At 26.4% G+C, this 17,508-nt stretch overlaps 1 protein-coding gene across 2 annotated transcripts in view; it reads left to right on the forward strand.

Annotated features, from left to right (window-relative positions):
* The window catches only part of LOC107453372 (uncharacterized), a 404,700-nt gene that overhangs the window by 254,268 nt on the left and 132,924 nt on the right, over window positions 1-17,508 (forward strand). For both annotated transcript variants that reach the window (XM_071188231.2, XM_087155622.1), the window contains exon 7: window positions 1,936-2,206. In XM_071188231.2, coding sequence (XP_071044332.2) covers window positions 1,936-2,206 — 271 coding nt within the window. The remainder of the gene's footprint in view (window positions 1-1,935; window positions 2,207-17,508) is intronic.

Below are 17,508 nucleotides of genomic sequence, written 5' to 3' on the forward strand. Positions count from 1 at the left end.
ATAGTTAATAATCAAATAAGTAAAGCTGTTTCCTGTTTCAAATGTAAAGTAATTAATTTCAAAAGGACTAAATTATAGGTCAGATTTTAAAGAAAGTAAAAACAATCTATAACCATCGTTATGAACCCCGGAATATAGCGATTATTCCGTTGAAGTGATGCTTTTAATGGTCCCTTCCGAACTGCTATGGTTTCTATAACCACTGCAATGAGTCCGGGATATAATAATGATTACTCCGCTGTAGAGAACGTTTCTAGTGTTCCCATCCGAACTACTATGGCTTCTATAACCACTATAATAAACCCGGAATATAATAATGATCACTCCGTTGTAGAGAACGTTTTTAGTGTTCCCTTCCGAACTACTATGGCTTCTATAACCACTGTAATGAACCCGGGATATAATAATGATCGCTCCGCTGTAGTGAACGTTTTTAGTGTTCCCTTCCGAACTACTATGGCTTCTATAACCACTATAATGAACCCGGAATATAATAATGATCACTCCGTTGTAGTGAACGTTTTTAGTATTCCCTTCCGAATTGCTATGGCCTCTATAATCACTGTAATGAACCCGGAATATAATAATGATCACACCGTTGTAGTGAGCGTTTTTAGTGTTCTCTTCCGAGCTACTATGACTTCGATAACCACTGTAATGAACCCGGGATATAATAATGATCGCTCCGCTGTAGTGAACGTTTTTAGTGTTCCCTTCCGAACTACTATGGCTTCTATAACCACTATAATGAACCCGGAATATAATAATGATCACTCCGTTGTAGTGAACGTTTTTAGTGTTCCCTTCCGAATTGCTATGGCCTCTATAATCACTGTAATGAACCCGGAATATAATAATGATCACACCGTTGTAGTGAGCGTTTTTAGTGTTCTCTTCCGAACTACTATGGCTTCTATAACCACTGTAATGAACCCGGGATATAATAATGATCGCTCCGCTGTAGTGAACGTTTTTAGTGTTCCCTTCCGAACTACTATGGCTTCTATAACCACTATAATGAACCCGGAATATAATAATGATCACACCGTTGTAGAGAACGTTTTTAGTGTTCTCTTCCGAACTACTGTGGTTGTCTCCGTTGTCAAAAATTTTTTATGGTTTATGTCCGTTTCAGTGCGATTCATGATGGTCCAACATCATTTGATGATCCCCATCATCCAACATTTTCCATTTTGCGTTCATGGGTTTTGATATGTCAACAAATTTCCACCATTCCATGGTGGAAAATGCTACTTTAATACTATAATGGTTAACCATCAAGAGAAGTTTCTCATGGATCAACAATCCATAATGATCCGTGATGGTCCATGATGGTTCCTATTACACATTTTAATGATGATTTAATGGCAATTCTTGTTAATTCTCAGGAGTATAAAATCAAAACAATTTGTCTTTTTTTTATGTTGAACCATCATAAATCAGTTCAGATTCCTACATTGGGATGATAATGATTCAATCATCGTTTCAACATTTAATTTCTAAGAAACTATGATGGTTCAACATGAACAAACCATCAAAACAATTCTTATGTTGGACCATCATAAATCAGTCCGAATTCCTATATTGGGGTGATGGTTACTTACAAATGGTTACCATATAAAAAAATATGATTGTTCATTATGGAATTATTGATGGTTACCATCGAAATTATGTTGGTCTATCAATGGAAAACCATCAAACATTTTTACTTGGGTAGGGAACCGTCGCTTAAGCTGACTTATTACTGAGTCATTAGACGGTTTTCTATAACCTGGTCCAATTGTATTTTGTTTTCGTTTGCAGACCTTCTCCAAGGCAATCTATGTTTGTACAGTTCAAGCCACAACAGTGCAATTTTAGATCTTAAAATGTGTATTAAATGGAATGCCCATTCTGATATCACTCAATGTTGTTAATCTCTTATGGATATTTCAGGATAATGGTCCTAATGCAGAAGTCCTTCAGGAGCTCAGTGAAAATGATCTTCATGGCTTGGAAACGGAAGAAATTCTTCGACATATTTCTGATCCATCTTTTGAATTGGAAAGTATATTTGCTGTCATTAATAATAATAATGGAGAAACCAGCAATAAAAGTGAAGATCTTTCAATGCTCCAACAACAACTTGAAGAAGAATTAGGGCAAAATTTCCCGACCAATGACACTCTCCTTCCTTCCAACATTATTAAAGATGAAGTCATAGTCTGTAAGTTCTTTTTTTATTTCTACAATGAAATGAAATTATTGTCATATTTGTCAATGTAAAACGATTTTCCAAAAAAATACTTTTTAAAGAAAGTAGTTGAAATTGGAATAACAATTTCATTTGAAAGGGGATCCGAGGCTTTGAATGGTTAGTGTTTGAATTAGATTTTACAATCTTGACAAAAGTTAATCAATTTAGGTAATATTCTTAACACTATTTGATTAAACATCAAAATGCAACCGTGATTATTAAAATCATGAAAATATTAATAATTATTATTAAACTATTTTTTAGCTACAAATGGACTTAGTCCACTTTCAAAAATAATGGCTCATTGATTGCAGCTCTATATTTAGTTCGATAAAGTATATTCCATCGAAATGACGTCATCGAAAAAAGTAACTTTTATTGCCATAACACAACTTAACATTAAAATATAACTCTTAAAACTAAATCTACGACCGAAATGAGCTATTAGCTTATTTTACTTTTATCACTATTTAATAAAAAATTAAATAAATGAAATTAATTAAACATTTTCTCTTTTTCTTCTTTAAACTAGGGATTCTATTTCCTGTTCACTCGGGGAAAACTGGAACGTGATTTTCCAATCCAGCCCCAAATAGGAACTAAAATGTAATGTATGTACAGTTTGCAAAAATAATACGCCCCTTAAATTCCTTTGTATTTTCCCATAAAACTTCCAAAGACGCAATCTTAATAATTTAAAGGGGTAACGGTAAACATACTAATTAATTTGTGCTGATTAAAACTACAAAATCAGATACAAAAGTTACTTTGCCATAATTTGACGAATCTTTCCTCAAAATATAAAGGGTAGTTGCAATCAGAAAAATATGCTCACACTTTTAAGTCAGGTGAGCGGTCGAAAGTTTGTCCCCTTAATATTAATTTCACATTTTTCGCAATGAAGTTATTTTAGAGCGTTAAAAACATTTTGCACAAAATAATAAGCTCGCTGCTTTTGTGTCTTTCCCAATAAAATTTTTGTGAGTTTTTAAATTTTTGGTGCAAGTGTAAATAATTTATATTCGTGTTACAAAATAAGAATCAGTCAGAAAAATACTTTATTAACAAATACTAAATTAAATGTTTGGTTATTTAAGTTACCATTGAAAAGTATATACAAACTATATACTTTTAAACATAAAATCAATATAATTATAAAACTAAATGCTTTGTCAATTCAAGTGTTTATTTGCTTATTTATTTATTGCGACGCATCAGAAATTCAATTTTCAGAATAAAAGTATTATTTCAAAAACAGAAAGATTGTTTCAGAAGCAGACAATAATAAGAAATTTAATAAGGGAATTTTTATTATTATTTCATTATTATTTTAAAGAATTATTTTTTATTATTTTATTATTATTTAAAAGAATTATTTATCATTTGAATTTTTTAAATAAATTTCTTCTGAAACTTATGGTTTTTTGTATTTCGTAACAATATTTCAATCAACATATACAATCAATCCTTTTAAGTTAAATCTGTTAATGATCTTCTTAGAAACTGTTAAGCCATCCAGTTATATAAGTTTTAAATTAAATATTTTCATACCTTAATTTAGTTCTTATGATACATTTTAACTTCCATAACTAACTATAGTGTCTTTTTTTTAATTTAATGAAATGAAAAAATAATTGTTTTACTGTTTTTTTTTTCATTATATATAATTTAGAAGTAAAGCTCTTCTCAAAAACTCTTTAATTTAAAACATGTATAATTTTTTTAAGAAATTTGTTGAAAAAATATTTAATTGAAGAAAAATATCAATTTCTAAATTTGTAATGACTAGGAATTTTAACTAAATTTGACCAGGAATATTAACTATCTTTTTAAGAAAAAAATGGAATTATTAAAATTGAAATTTTATTCCGTTCTTAATATTTAAAATTATTTTAATTTCTCGAGAATATTACGATAATGTATACTTTATATAAAACTAAAAATAAATTTTACTTATGAACACATATATATGAAGTAAATATTTATTTTTATATAGTTAATTTGTTTATCATTAATGCATACAAAAGAGTTAATATATAATATAATAATATAATTTATAATATATATACTCTAAGGAATATTCATCATTTTTCATGAATTTATTTATCAATTTCAATTAAGAATAAACTTTTATTGAAATAAAAATAAAGTATTTTAATAAGTATAGTAATAAGTAACTTCTATTTGGCTATGATAAAGAATTATTTTGCAATTTTAAATAAGCAAAAAGCTATATTAATTAGAAAAACATTAAAGCAGCATGTATTCTCGAGTTTATTTTATCTAATCCTCACTTGATAACAGCACCAGCATTAAACTCTTGCAATTTTAGTATACTTATTAATTGCAATCGAATATTTCGGTCTGATTAATTATTAAGATCTGCTTGCTAATATGCTTTGATTAAGACAGTTTTCGAAGGCTTCGTCGTAATATGAAATAATGTTTTTTGAGAATAATATGCTATTTTTATAACTGCTGTGAGTTTACAACTGTTACTCATGACTGTTAGGTCAAGTTTACTTTAAAAATTACAAATTAAGTTACTGTCTACGTTGATTTTAAAAATGACGCAAAATGTCAATATGGGAAAAAGTCACAGTTTTGTGAAAATGAGGAGTGTCTGAGGCAGCATAGGTTATTGACACTGTTTTTATCCCCATAGTTATGAAGGAATTGTTTTTATAGAGGAGTCACTTTACATTTTAGTGCTGTCATCTAATGACAATTAAAAGAACTTAAAATCTCTTCACTTTTGAAATATATTAGTTATTTTTCATGCGCCGCGTACATAGTTTTAATTTTTTATTAGGAGAAGATTATGAAAAAAGAACTTTTAGATATTTATACAAATTTAAAAATGTAAAAGGATCAATATATGATGAAACCGGTAACTCTTTAATAAATTTTACGATTGAAAAAATTACTAATATATATTTTTGTATTCTTCGTAATTGAATCTTTTCCCTAAGTATTACATAAGAATTGAAGACCAAAAAATTATTTTAATGAGATTTATCATAATTTAAAATATTTTTTTTTCAATAAATTTGACAGATATTACTTCCTCAGCAAAAATCAAAAAATAAACATGTTTATTTCAGCGGAATTCACATTGCAAAAAAACTAAAATCTGCATATAAAAAAAGTTAATTAAAGAAAATCATGTTTTTGAAGTGCTGAAGGTTCATTAAAATTTATGAGTTTTTAAAAACGAAGAAAATAAATTTAAATATAATTGCATTGTTTGCTTTAAAAAATAGTTACTATTATAAGCTAAATTGTAAAAACTCGGAATTTAAAAATATATAAATGTTGACTTTTTCTTTTTTGTTTTTGGCAAAAATTATAAATTTAAAAAAAGAATAAAAAAATACTATTTCTTACTTTGCTCTTATTCTAGCATATTTAAGGAAAATTTATTCTAAAGTGTTTTCCTTGTATATGAAAAGAGTTTAAGTTGCTTCAAATTATTCTACTCAAACAAAACTATAATGTGATTTATTTTTAAATAATTAAATATAAAAAAATTACAAACACACGAAAGTTGTGTCTGCAAACTTTAAAGATATCATAGATACTAAATACTAAAAAGCAAAAGTTTTATGAAACATTAAATGATTTTACACTTTTTCAATAAAAATATAAACTTAAAATAACAATTTAATTAAGAAACTAAATAGATTTGAGGTCTAAAAAATATAATTAAATTAATAATAAAAATTTGCATGATCATAAATTTAATAGATTTTTAATAAAAAATACAAAGAAGTTATTGTGCAGAATTATTTTTTAGTTTGAAAGAAAAAAGTTTAAAGAAATTGAAATCTTTTCACATTTCTTTTAATTTTACGCCATCAATTAGAGGCCGTTTTAGGCTTAATGTTTTTCGTTTGTTTCATTAATTTGAAGAAAAAAAAATTTTTTTTTTAACTTACATAAGTAAAAAGAAATGTATTTATATTTATTTATTTCAAATGAATCACTATTAAGAAAGGCTGGATTGAAAATATCAAAAGAAATCAAATAAACTGATGAAACTTCAAGGTGTTTCTTATAGTCTCATTTAATCTTTTTCTCAGACAATCAAACAGATTTTGATACTTTGAACACATTTTATTCAACCTTGGTTCATTTTAAGAACGTTTTTGTTTCTTTCTCTCTTTCTCCCTCCTTATAAGCAGAATAATTGAGAAAACTTAGGAAATTCGATGTCATGTTTTCAGTTAACAGAAAATAAAGTAGATGGCGCAAAAACCTAAAATTTGATGAATTTAGAAAAGATGCTTTCTCACTAAGGTATCGCCATCTGGTGACATTTTAGAATTCCTCCATTTTACTTGTGACATATATTTGAAATACGTAAAACAACGCTAAGAGGAAAAGAAAATCAAAAATTAATTGAAATAAAATGGAAAAATAATGATCTTGCCATATTTTAAATCAGTTATATTTAAAATTTAAAGCTATAAAATAAATTATTAGTGATGTAGAAGGAAGATTACTCATATGATGTAATATTTATTCTTAGTGTTCGCCTGCATGTTTAGAAGAATAAAAAATATAATATAAATGTAAACAAAAAAATTGTAATTGTATTTTTAAAACAGTTACACGTTTAAAATAAAAAAATTACCACAAAAGAAACTTTTTGATTGTGTTACAGAACATGATTTCAGGAATAGTGATTTTGCCGAATAGCCTAATACCGAATATTCGGCCAAAAAAAACTTCCGAGTAGCACCATTTTTTTTTAAATCCTTAATAAATATTATGATTTATTATTAATAAGCTTAGTCATAATAGAAAAATAATGAAAACTTAGCTGTATTATTGGTATGGATAAAAGGAAAAAACTTTTACTGAAATGTTTAAGATAATAAAGATAATTATAGATAATAAGAAATATTTAAGATTATAAGAATCTAGTAGCTACTGAAAAAAAAACTAAAGTTGTAAGGTTGAAAGAAAGAGAGATAAAAAAATATCCTTTTAATTCTTAAAAAAAAAACTTTAGTGCTAGAAATAATATTTTCTGGTAAAAAATTATCTATAAAATATTAAAAGAGATAATATCTATCATAAACGCTTTTAAAAATGCATCGCTATCATAAAAGCGCCCGTAAAAAAACAAAGATTATAGACGAAAGCAAAGCAGAAAATATAAAAATCAATCTTAATTTTTGAAAGAAAATTTCAAAGCTAAACATTTCAGTTTTCCAATTTTCGTATTTGGAAGAAAAGTGAAGAAGATTAAAGTCTAATAAAAATCATCTCAATTTGCCGCATCATAATAAAAACGTATACGTTTTTTTGAAAAAGAACGTATACGTTACGTAATACTTTTTCAAAATACGTTACGTAAACGTTTTTTGAAAAAGAAAAGCTAGATAAAAATCAAATAGAAAATCGTTCTTAATTTTAAAACGAAAGATTTAACGCTAAAAATCTCAATTTTAATTTTTCACATTGTCGTGCTTTTAGAAAAAAGTTATCATAAAAGAATCGTTAGAAACGCTCTTTAAAAAATACTCTCATAACAAAAATGCTGATAAAAAGAAAAGTTCATAAAAAAATCAAAGGAGAAACAGAAAAAAAAAAATTTCTTAGTTCTAAATTATAACTTTAACACGGAATTACAGTCACGGAAAAAAGTATTAATTAATTATAAGTATAAGTAATATATTAATAATTAATTATAAGTAAAAACAAATTATAAGTAAAAATATTTCAAATAATAATAATTATAATGTGAACCTGAAAGTTCTCATTGTAAAATAATCATTACCATAATAATTACCATTGTAAAAATTTCGCATAAAATTGAACACACTCATAACCAAACAGATGATGTTTTTTAATCTCACTTTTCTCAATAATGAACTATTATTTTTATTCTCCCACCTAAATATAAATATGCTATCCTTTGCTGTGATTCTAAATGTGTATACTAAGGGTGGTCATTACGAAAGACCCAGGAATGCTTTTAACTAGTTAATCAAAATGCTAGTTATTTTTTTCTTAGCATAGATAATATACAATACTTTAAAATTTTATTTAATTTTTTTGTAAATTTAAACCAGGAACTTGCAAATATATATGTATGAAATAACTCACACTGCTAATTATAAAAAAAAAAGAGTAAGAAAAATATTTTCCTACCTATCACCCCTAATTTATTTTAAATAAGTATAAAATCATATAAAGTAGTTCTTAGTTATGTGTTTTTAAAAGTAATTTTTGGTGTAAAATAATTCTTCTCCTTTTGGTGGGCATACATTAAAATACTTCGGTGAAAATAACAAAAAAAAATTAATAACAAAAGTATTTAAATCAATATCTCTGTTTATTGAAGATTTCGCAGCTTAAGATTTAACAGGCGTTTAACAGACTGAAGATTAACAAGCATTTAAAGGAAAGATTTAACATACAGTTAACTTTTCTCTAACCTTTATTAATTATTAATATTATTTATTTATTTTCTTTTTGTTAAAAAAAAAATTTTTTTACTAATGGAAAGATCTACTTCGGATGAAAATTCGTATACAAAATTATATACTATATTCTACAAATGATTGACAAATAAACTTATAGTTTCTAAACTTATTACTAGATGGCGACACCATAGAAAAATGATTGGCACGTCTTTCAGCTCATGGCTATTAAGTCCAGATTAACCTTCTATGCTAATTCTGAAAATGGCGCAAAACGTCAATATGAAGGAAAGAAACGATAATTTTGAGAAAATGAAAGCGTTTGTGGTCCAATTTTTTAACAATTAAAAACCTTCTCCGATGCTGCATTATCTGGGCTAATTAAATTTAGGAAATAAAATTAAAACAAGGCATTGATTTTTATAATTTTAATCTAGATGGAAAAATGTCACCAAATTAGCAATTTTTTTTAAATAAATTAATAACTTTTAAAATATTTTAAGTAATTTGTCCGTTCTAAAGCTCGGATAATTCGTTGCGACAAGATTGCATTGGTATATATAGTTTAAAATAATAGATTTGCTTCAAGTGCAAGGTGAGAAATGGATTCAAATAGTTTTCAAACGAGACATTTTTTTCGCCAGTAGCGCTATCTAGTGACAATTACAACAAATAAAACTTCATTCTTCATTTAAATATAGAATAAAATAATTTAAATATTATTTTAATGCGACTAATCCGCTGTAAACATAATTTATGTATGGGAAGAAAAACTAAATATATTCCTACTTTAAATTAATTGGATTTTTTCCTTCAAATTCGTTTTTGTTTCTTTTAGTATTTTTTCAGAAATTTTATATGATCAGTGATGGTGAAAAAACATTTTTTTTTAATTTCACAATGATTCGGTAGTTTTTAAAAATAAATTATTTGTGATCGAAATATTTTTTTCTATAAGCTAATGAAAACTACAACATGAAAAACAAAATGTTATATTTTATTTATATTTTAAATCTTATAAAAATTTTATAAACTAAAGAACTTAAGAAAACTTCGACTTCTAGTTCAATGAAGAAAAATCATTTTGAAATTTTCTATCTACCCACAGTTGCTTCAAATTATTTATAACCAAAAAAATAAAATAAAAAAGAACCAGAATAATTTTTTCTTTTTTGTTTATTAAAAAAACACTCGTACACAGTCATTTATAAAATATTAAAAGACATTAAATGATTATCTATGACAAAGGAAAATTACAAAAACTTTTTAATCGTTTATTTTTATTAATATTATGAGAATATTGAGATAAAATATTATTTATTCATTTATCAATCATAAGTTAAGCAAGGCGAAATCTATGATTGCAATGTTAATTCGAAAATTATGCTATTACGCAGCTCTTCGCTATTAATGGCGCCACAGCAATGCTATATCACTTTTTTGCACTGTTGTTTACCTGAATGTTTCGTTTTAGATTAATATGGTATTATTATAGTATTATTATTACAAACCGATAGTATTCTCTGGCATTATTTTACTAACACTAGCATTTTACATATTCAATTAACTTCATTAAAAAGGGAAATTAAAAAAGATTTTCTTAATTTTATTTCATTAATGTTCTATAGTCGGATTACGATCTAACGAACTATTCGTTGAAACGGGGTTATTTCTAATATCAGGATTCAATACGAAAAATCTGCTATTATATAATGGAACAGATTTATATAATGGAACAGATTTGTTCAGTTATGTAATTACAGATTTTTGTGTAGATATGCGACTACACAAAAATATTCAAAACTAATATTAATACACTTATTATTAAACAGCTGAAAATACATTTTAGGTGTTACATTTTGACTGCATTAATTCATTGTAGTTGTGTGCCTTGGAATTTTTCACTTTTTCTACGAATTTTTCAATTATTTTTTTCAATTGTATTTTGTTGAAATTCGGTCCTACAAATGAATTAGTACAAATAAATTGAAAGAAGAGAAACTAAATTTTTGCTAGTTGATAAGATAAATTAAAAATACATATATAATTTCAAAATTCTAGCAACAATCATCTCATTAATCTGAAACTGTATTAGTAACAAATTTTGTTTTCTGAATACAAGAAGTTAAAGTTTTTCGATAAATGTAAATTTAAATTACCTTTTAGTTATATGCCCATAAATTTACTCTTATTTGCATTGTAATCTAATAAGCATACTTGTATTTACATTAATTATTTTTATTATCTGCTTAGATGATAAATTTGCAACTCTTTCAAACTGAGTCGAAATATTCCTATAATTACAGCATTGTGTTATGGTTGACCCCCAATTATTTTTTATATTTTATATCTTTCTATTATTTGCATCCCTGATATTGAGTATCCGAAAAGTTTTTCCGCATTTTTATTCAATGATGCTATTATTTTTCTCATAACCAATTTTTTTTAAAAATTAGTTTTACTGGACGAATGATCTTAAGATCTAGAAACTGAAGCACACTTATGCAATTTGCAGAGAAATGCACGACGAAATTGCAAATTGAAATATGAGCGATTCGTAAAGAAACAAAAGAACATTTTTTCTTGATTATTTTCATTCATTTATCTTAAGACATATTTCGTTAAAAAAAAAAAATTAAGCCTCGACTGTTGAAATAATTCTCCAATTCAGGGTTCATTAAATAGGGGTTTTTGCGCTGAATTGCAAAATTTGGTGCTTGGAAATTCGTTAAATATGACTGTATTTAAATATACAGCGGAACCTGTAAAAGTGACCACCTGGGTAAAGTGATCACCTGAGTAAGGTGACCATTTTATTTAAAGAGTCCTTTTTAAAGAGTCTTCATAAAGTGACCACTTCTATATAGTGACCATTTGACTTGGTCCCGAGGGTGGTCAATTTAGACAGGTTCCACTGTATTATTAAAATAAGATTTATTTTTTACTATTAAAATAAAATAATAGTTCGACGATTGGAAGTATTTTTCGTTCAAAACATACTTATAAAACTTAAATAGTACAAGAAAAGTATTTAAGTGAAAAACAAGAATTCTGGGTTTTAAAACATGGCCCTCCCAAACTTATGGTACTCCCAAAATTTGTGAATCTATTTCCGTTTTTTAATTTATTTATTCTTTACCTAGTGGTTCCCATTTTTTTCGGCTATGGAACCCTAAATGACCTTCTTTTAGCGGAACCGCGAGACATATTAATCAACGAAAGAGAGCTGTGAGGGGATAGAGTGCTCGCCCTTCCAATGAGGTGATTCGGGTTCGAATCCCGGCAATGACTGATTGATTCGAATTCTGCATCCGGCTCGTACCGACCCTTGTGCTGACGTAAAATATCCTCAGTGGTAGACGGATCATGGGTAAGAGTCCCCTTGCAGTCAGATTAACCATGGTAGGTTTTCGTGATTTTCCTCTTCATGTCACGCAAATGCTGGTTAGTTCCATCAAAAAGTGCTACGCGAAGGCAAATTTCTCCTAATACTTGATCAAGGAGTTCTCTTGTCTTCTGGATTGGGTTCAAAATTACAAGGCTACGGAGTTGAATATAGGTAGCCGCAAACTGAAAACACGGTCGGCTGTTCAACGACGGTTATAAAATAAAATAAAATCAACGAAAGACTAAGTTATTTTAAAAATATTTAAGGATTAAAATTTGATTTATTTATTTAGGAAATATTTAATGAATGAGTGCAAGATGATTTTTTTTAATCATTTAGTCAATACTAATCTCAAAATTAGGTTTTGTGTCAGAGAGTTAAATTTTCAGGTCTGGAGAGGCATATAATCTAATTTGATTTCACATAAACTGAAAATAATTATTTTCCTAGAAATAGCATCGTAAATAAGCGATTAGCACAGAAACATACTTCTTCGAATTTGATTATTTTTATTCGATGCGAAATACTAATGCAAGTTCGTTTCAATATTCTAAAAATATACTGTAATTAGAATTCTTTATTTTAAATTTTGTTTATCTTTCTTCACAAGCATTTTAGTTAATGTCATAAAAATGCGGGAAATATTGAGCAAATAAAGTATAATTAATCAGATATAATTAATTAATTACAGGTTTTGAAAATCATATTTGGTTAAAAAAAAAATTCCTAATTCTCCGAATCCCCTTGCACCAACCGCGAAACGCCATTTGGAAACTGATAATCTGTATAAAAAATGAGATACTTCTGAAAAAAAGAAAGTTATGCAAATGTTTTTGTCATCTATTCTCATGAATCACTTATGGAATTATAAATACGTTAGTAGCAAATACTTTTTGCATTTTGTTTAGTAATTCAAATAAGTTCCTTTAATGTCCGCTTCCTAATAATTTCTCGTTGGGCATTTTGGACTCCCCCTTGTCCGCAAAACTAAGTAAATCACAAACGTCTCCCAAACCAGCAGCCCTTCCTTGCTTTTTGTTCACACTTTTAATGTAATAATCTAGTTTTAGGGTAAAATTCTAATAAAAGATGCAACTTTGAATTGAAGTTTGTTTTATTTCTTTTTATAAAATTATGAGTAGAATATTCTTTAAACAACTTTTGTGTGTGTGTGTGTGTGTTTTTTTTTTTTTTTTTCGGAACTGTTGACCTCTAAAGTACTTCGAAGCAATTTTATCCAATTTTTTCGTTTTCCGAATTCAACTTCCATTGCACATTCTTTGCTTTTTCATTCCACTTTTTAAGAAAATTTTGAAAATTCTGGTATTTTAATGTTTTACGTACACTTTCTCATACCCCTTCCCCCCTCTTTTCAGCAAAAATAAGCAAATCACAAATCCCCCAACCTCATTAGATGCTTGCATAATATTTAAACAGCCCCTTACAGTTATTATGCTAGGACTTTTTTTAAGTGTAAATTTTAAATTTTGGAAAGTTATATACTAATGTAATTTTTTTTCTGTGAAGAAACGTATGTAATTGTATGGTTTTTATTTATTTATTCATTTATTTATTTCTTAATTTTTTTTTTAATCTTTGGGAAATTTGTAAAAAAAAAATTAAACTTTTCGGAAATACATAATTGAACTCTCAATAGTACTACCTAATAATATTTCACGCATAAAGTATTTTCAATTTCGAAATTTTTATTCCCGCTGTTAATTTGCAAAGTTACCAGAAAATTAGACAAATTATTGCAGCTATTATTCGTGTCTATTGTTATTGTTTTTTTTTTTCCTGTATTTTTTATCGTAAGTATTTTCAAAATTATTTCAGTAATAAATCTCAAAAGTTGGACTTGCTTGTGTAGAAAAATAAATTCTAACACTTCATCAGCAACTAAGGAGTCTTCGGGGTTTTAGAAAATATTTCTAGTGAAGGCACTCCACCACTAAACAATAATAATTTCAAACAAATAGACACAAGGTCAGATAGGTGAATGCTTAAGCTATTAATTTGTAATAACTTTTTTTAAAAAATTCTGCTTTATTTCACTAATACTGATAAGAATAATTCGTATTAACCTCACATTTTGGAGTGTCTGCAAATTAAAGTAATTTTGTAAAGTGCAACGAACACGTAAAATATATTTTAAAATATATATATTTAGTCATGTTAAATAAAAGTGAAAACTCTAAAAAAAAATACTTATTAAAAAAATGGGAGAAATGAAGTGCCTAATTATTTAATGACTAGCTTTTCAAAGAGTGAATATCCGTTCTATAGTTTTTAGGAAATGTTATTTTAAGTTCTTGCATAAAACTTTTATTTTATAAATTTTATTTGCCTTTGAATACCCAAATTTTAATTGATGTCAGGAGTAAAAGATGACTGTGGTAGGTATTGTGATTTTAAAGTGATATTTTTTTAATATTTATTTCCGAAATTTCGTAAGGACTTGAAAATTAAAAAGCAACATATTTTGAAAAAATGACACAAAAACATCCTTTTACTCTATTTTTGAGAGTTGTTAGAAAAAATTAAGATTAAAAATAAATTTTCTATTAAATAATATTAATTCGGTAAGGTAATATTTATTATTCTTTAACCCTTTGACGGAGATGGGACACCGGTGTCCCTTGTATATATATATATATATATATATATATATATATATATATATATATATATATATATATATTGCCGCTCTAACTACAAGCAAAAATATATTTTGGTATTTTTTTTAAATTATGAACAACCGCCTAATAGTCATTATTAAAAAAATCTGTCAGATTATCGGAATTATATTTTCACTAAGATATAAAATCCAAAAAAAGTAGTTAGAAATTTTTTTTTTCAATCTCATTTAAAAATTTATTTTAAAAAATAAATGATTTTTTAAATTAAAGAAATTTTAATGAATAACTGTTTCTCTTACATCTAAATATCTGGAAATAAATGCAAACTTAAAAAAAAAATAGCTTTGGAAGTGAATCGTGTTTGAAAAATTTTACCTTTAATGCAGAAAAAGGTACCGGTGTTTCAAGCTGTATTTTAAACCATAAAATATTGAAATGTTAAATACAATATTTTTCACTTATTTTGTCCAAAATAAATACGAAAATAAAAATTGAAAAAAAAAAAAGGATGAAAAGCATGTTAAATAAAAATTCAAAGGGTTAAGGTAATATCAAGGGTAATATCTGCGCCAAGGGGTTAAGGTAGCATTTAATTTCATTCAACAAGTTAATAATGTGAATCAAAATTCTGGTGCAATTAAGAAATCATCAGAAATTCCATCTTGTCTCATAAAAAATTGTACAAAATTATATATGTTTTAAGGTCCCATGTTTATCAAAGTTTAGTTATTTTTATTTTTATTTTTTTTATCATTGTTTTCGATGTTTTTACTGATTAAGAGACTCTGCTTTACCAAAATCCTAAAAAATATTGTTACCCTCAAAAAGTTTATTTTAAATAATATATTAAAGCTTTTGCCATTTAAAAAAAATATTACGCTTCTATTCTTGTAATAAAGCAGCTTTTTAAAAACATTATAAAATTCGATTTTTTTTTCAGAAAGAATAAAAAATAACCCCCAAATATAGATAGGCCCTATACTAATGTTGGATTTGTATTTGTTCTTATATTCCTTGTTTTCCAGATAATTTGTCCTGAATTTTAGCCTTTTATCCTAATAATATTCCTGTTTTTTTGTGTTCGTTCAGAATCTCCTTTTCGAATATAAATGCTGATTTTGATTTCTCTAATTACATATGTTCCAGGTATATAGCCTTACCCGCACGATTCATTGTTTCAAAATTTTTTGAAAATTCTGTGATTTTATGAAACTCTAACAATTTTGCATAATGATATTTTTATGATAGCGAATTCAGGGGCCATACACTTATTTCTTATTTTCAGCAAATGTAGTAACAAATGGGGGGGGGGCTTCGTAATTTCACATTTGTTGATTCATCTCCTTCATTAGATTTTAAATTTAATCAATTCTAAACAACAATACAGATACAAAATTTTTAAATGATTAATTGAGGGAACAACAACAAAATTAATTTTGTACAAAAGTATTAAGCGTTACTGCATTTTCGCTGAACTGTACTTTAGTTTCGATGTTTTTGAAACCCTACTTTAAAATTTTATGATTATGGAAGTATTAAACTCGATAACAAATAATATTTAAATATTGGTGTGTGGAAACATTAACTAATCAATAATGTTTTTTCAAGAAAGTTTATTACGTTACTACGTTACGCTCATTACGTTTACGTTATCAAGCTTTTTTTTTTTTTTTTTTTTTAAGAAAGAAAAAACACAATATTACTCTAAACATTTTCTGCCTAGTTCCAATTACTATGAGTTATTTAGTGTTCCATAAAAAGTGTAAACTGAAAACTGTAAGAAGTTTAAAATTTGTCTTAATTATATACCCTGAAGTAGATCAAATTCATTTTATTTTAGTTTTTCATTTGACTCTTTTAAAATAAATCTCGTAGATGATCATTTTTTTCTTTCTTTCTTTGCCCATTGAGAGGCCTGACTAATGCTAAAGAGAGAGAAAACCATATTTTCTAAAAGAAATAAATTAAAATTAGCAGGGCTTAAATGAAGGGTTTTCTGTAGATGCACATGATTATTTAAACATGGCTGAAAAGACTGCTTGAAGCAAAAAATTAGCTGCGATAGCAAGAAAAAAAATAAATACTACGTTTTATTAGCTACGATTTTTTTCCCCTGCTTTCGTTTGATTTTTACTATGTTAATTAAACATTTGTTCGTAAACAATTTTCAATAAAATAAAGAATAAAAAAATATAATTTGAAAATAAAATCTTAATTAAATCAACATTTAAAGTGAATGTTTTAGAAAAATATGCATGTTTTTACGAATAAATAATATTATAAATTTATGATCTTTAAGCCTTTGACGCAGATGGAACATTGTCCCTTTTATGTATATATATATTTTTTTTTCTGACGCTCTAATTGAAAGTAAAAATATATTTCGGTATTTTTTAACTGAAAAAGAAAATCTAGCAGTTAGTAAGAAAATTCTAGTAAATTATCGTTACTACATTTGTTCTAAAATACTAATTCCAAAAAGGGAAGCGTGAATTTTTTTTTTCATTCATATGCAAAAATGTATCAATAATAGATTTTGTTAATTAAAGAAATTTTAATCATGATTTACTGTTTCACTAGATCTCGTAATATTATTGTTTAGAAGCGCTGCATGTTTTTAAAATGTTAATTTTAATGCAAAAAACACAGACACTGGTGTCCTATATGAAGTACGTGATAACCAAAAATTATTAAAGTGCTAAATATAATATTTTTCTCTTATTTTGACGTAAATTAATATAAAAAACGAAAATAGTATGATAGATGTGTTTAATAAAAATTCTGTGACAAAAGGTTAACCAATATTTTATC

Source organism: Parasteatoda tepidariorum, chromosome 12 (assembly GCF_982258835.1).
Source record: "Parasteatoda tepidariorum strain Cologne lab strain chromosome 12, Ptep-v5.0, whole genome shotgun sequence".
Classification (NCBI taxonomy): Eukaryota; Metazoa; Arthropoda; class Arachnida; order Araneae; family Theridiidae; genus Parasteatoda; species Parasteatoda tepidariorum.